The following is a 2,637-nucleotide window of genomic DNA, read 5'->3' on the forward strand; positions in this document are numbered from 1 at the left end:
CGGAAATGGTACGTGATATAAGGGCCAGAGTTAGGCGGTTTGTATTGGGGCTTTTAGATGATTTGTTTGTTGATGCTAATATAGCTGCTCAGAATAATGACATGACCATCACTAAGATGGTTGCCTTTGTTCAAGGGAATGAAGATAGATTGAAGGAAGAAGAGCGGCTACGGAGAGAGAAAGAGAGGGAATTCAGCAAGAGAGCTAAGTCTGCAGGAAATTTCAAACATGGGAGATCTCAAGCAGGAGGAAATCGCTAGTTTTTCAAGAAAGCAAAATCAGGACCTACTCCATCTTCAGCTAGTGCACCGGTTCAGAGGTCAAAGTTTAACAAGAAAAACCAGAATTTCAGAACAGCTGACTCACAGTCATAGGCTAGCGTGGGCTACAGAGTCTCTGGTTACCCTATTTGCAACATGTGTGGTAAGAGGCACCCAGGGTTCTGTCGTTTGGGCACAAATAGTTGCTTTGGGTGCAGTCAGCAGGGCCACTTCTTAAGGGATTGTCCATCGGCGAAGCAGAACAATGGAGGCAATGTAGCTCAGTCCATTAATTCAGCAGCCCATAATAACTCTCAGGCCCAACAAGGGCGCGGTGCAGCAAAGTCTAATAATGCAGGCGGTGGTCGAAACCGCTTGTATGCACTGGCAGACCGTCAGGATACAGAGGCTCGTGGAGATGTTGTCACAGGTATGCTAACAATATTCACTTTTGATGTCTATGCTCTTATAGATTCAGGATCCACCCTATCTTATGTAGCCCCATATATTGCAAAGAAATTTGGGATAGAACCAGAAAAGTTGTGTGAATCCTTTAAAGTGTCCACTCCAATTGGAGAATCAATTATAGCAAGGTGTATCTATAGGGGATGTCCAGTCAAATTGCATCATCGTCTTACTTTAGCAGACTTAGTAGAATTGGAGATGTTAGGCTTCGATGTGATCATGGGCATGGATTGGTTAGAGTCATATTATGCCAAAGTGGGTTGTAGAACCAAAATAGTAAGTTTTGAATTTCCCAGTGAACCAATCTTAGAATAGAAGGGTGATGCAGTAGCACCTAGGGGTAGGTTTATTTCCTATCTTAAAGCCAGAAAGATGATCTCCAAGGGATATATCTATTACCTAGTTCAAGTTAAGGGTGCAGATACTCAGATCCCCACTCTCCAGTCGGTACCAATTGTAAATGAGTTTCCAGAAGTGTTTTCCAAAGATCTCCCTGGAATTCCTCCCGATAGAGAGATTGACTTTGGAATTGATCTACTTCCAGGCACTAAGCCAATATCTATTCCACCTTACAAAATGGCTCCAGCAGAGTTAAAAGAGTTAAAAGTCTAGTTGAAAGACCTTCTAGATAAGGGATTTATAAGGCCAAGTGTCTCACCTTGGGGTGCACCAGTCTTGTTTGTCCGAAAGAAGGATGGGTCTTTGCGTATGTGCATTGACTATCGTCAGTTGAATAAAGTCACCATAAAAAACAAGTACCCTCTTCCCAGAATAGATGATTTATTTGATCAAATTCAGGGTGCCCGGTGTTATTCCAAGATTGACCTCGGATCGGGATACCATCAGTTGAATGTTAAGGAAGTTGATATTCCAAAAACATAGGACTCGATATGGGCTTTTCGAATATTTGGTAATGTCATTTAGTTTAACGAATGCACCAGCAGCTTTCATGGACCTTATGAATAGGGTCTTCAAGCCTTATCTTGATTTGTTTGTTATCGTGTTTATTGATGACATCTTGATTTATTCCCGTAGCAAGACTGACCATGCCGAACATTTCAAAATTGTGTTGCAAACACTGCAGGATCACAAGCTATATGCAAAATTTTCTAAGTGTGAATTCTAGTTGAAATCGGTAGCGTTTTTGGGCCATGTCATCTCAGGGGAAGGCGTGAAGGTGGACTCTCAGAAAATAGAGGCAGTGAATAATTGGCCTTGACCCACCTCAGTATCCGATATAAGAAGTTTCTTGGGTCTAGCAGGCTATTATAGGCGTTTCGTAGAGGGATTTTCTTCTATCTCATCCCCTTTGACTAGATTAACTCAGAATAAAGTCAAGTTTCAATGGTCGGACGCGTGCGAGAAAAGTTTTGAGGAGTTAAAGAAGAGATTGACTTCAGCTCCAGTCCTGACACTACGGGAAGGAACCGAAGGGTTCGTTGTTTATTGTGATGCTTCAGGGGTTTGTCTTGGGTGTGTATTAATGCAGCATGGTAAAGTCATAGCCTACGCGTTGAGACAACTCAAGGCTCACGAGAAGAATTATCCGACTCATGACCTTGAATTAGCAGCTATGGTGTTCGCGCTTAAGATCTGGCGCCATTATTTGTATGGGGTACATGTTAACATTTTTACAGATCACAAGAGTCTCCAGTACATCTTCAAGAAAAGAGAATTAAATCTACGTCAGAGAAGGTGGCTCGAATTACTTAAAGATTATGATGTTGATATCCTCTATCATCTGGGGAAAGCAAATGTTGTAGCCGATGCTCTCAGTCGGCGTTCTATGGACAGCTTAGCTTACGTTGAGGCAGCCAAGCAACTATGATGAAGGAAGTCCACCGCTTAGAAAATTTAGGAGTTCGACATTTGGACTCCGAAGATGGTGGTGTTGTTCTCCAGAACATGGCCG

The 2,637-nt window shown here is 42.5% G+C and overlaps 1 protein-coding gene across 1 annotated transcript; it reads left to right on the forward strand.

Annotated features, from left to right (window-relative positions):
• Positions 1-416: 416 nt before the first annotated feature.
• Positions 417-1,040, forward strand: LOC104244242 (uncharacterized). The gene has a single exon (XM_070172865.1). It carries the CDS (start codon positions 417-419, stop codon positions 1,038-1,040), a length of 624 nt encoding a protein of 207 aa, XP_070028966.1.
• The last annotated feature ends 1,597 nt before the right edge of the window (positions 1,041-2,637 follow it).

Source organism: Nicotiana sylvestris, chromosome 4, assembly GCF_000393655.2.
Source record: "Nicotiana sylvestris chromosome 4, ASM39365v2, whole genome shotgun sequence".
NCBI classification, from domain to species: domain Eukaryota; kingdom Viridiplantae; phylum Streptophyta; class Magnoliopsida; order Solanales; family Solanaceae; genus Nicotiana; species Nicotiana sylvestris.

What these genes read in the sequence shown, in the direction of transcription:
- LOC104244242 (XM_070172865.1), top strand. Translation starts at nt 417, where the DNA reads ATGTGTGGTAAGAGGCACCCAGGGTTCTGTCGTTTGGGCACAAATAGT.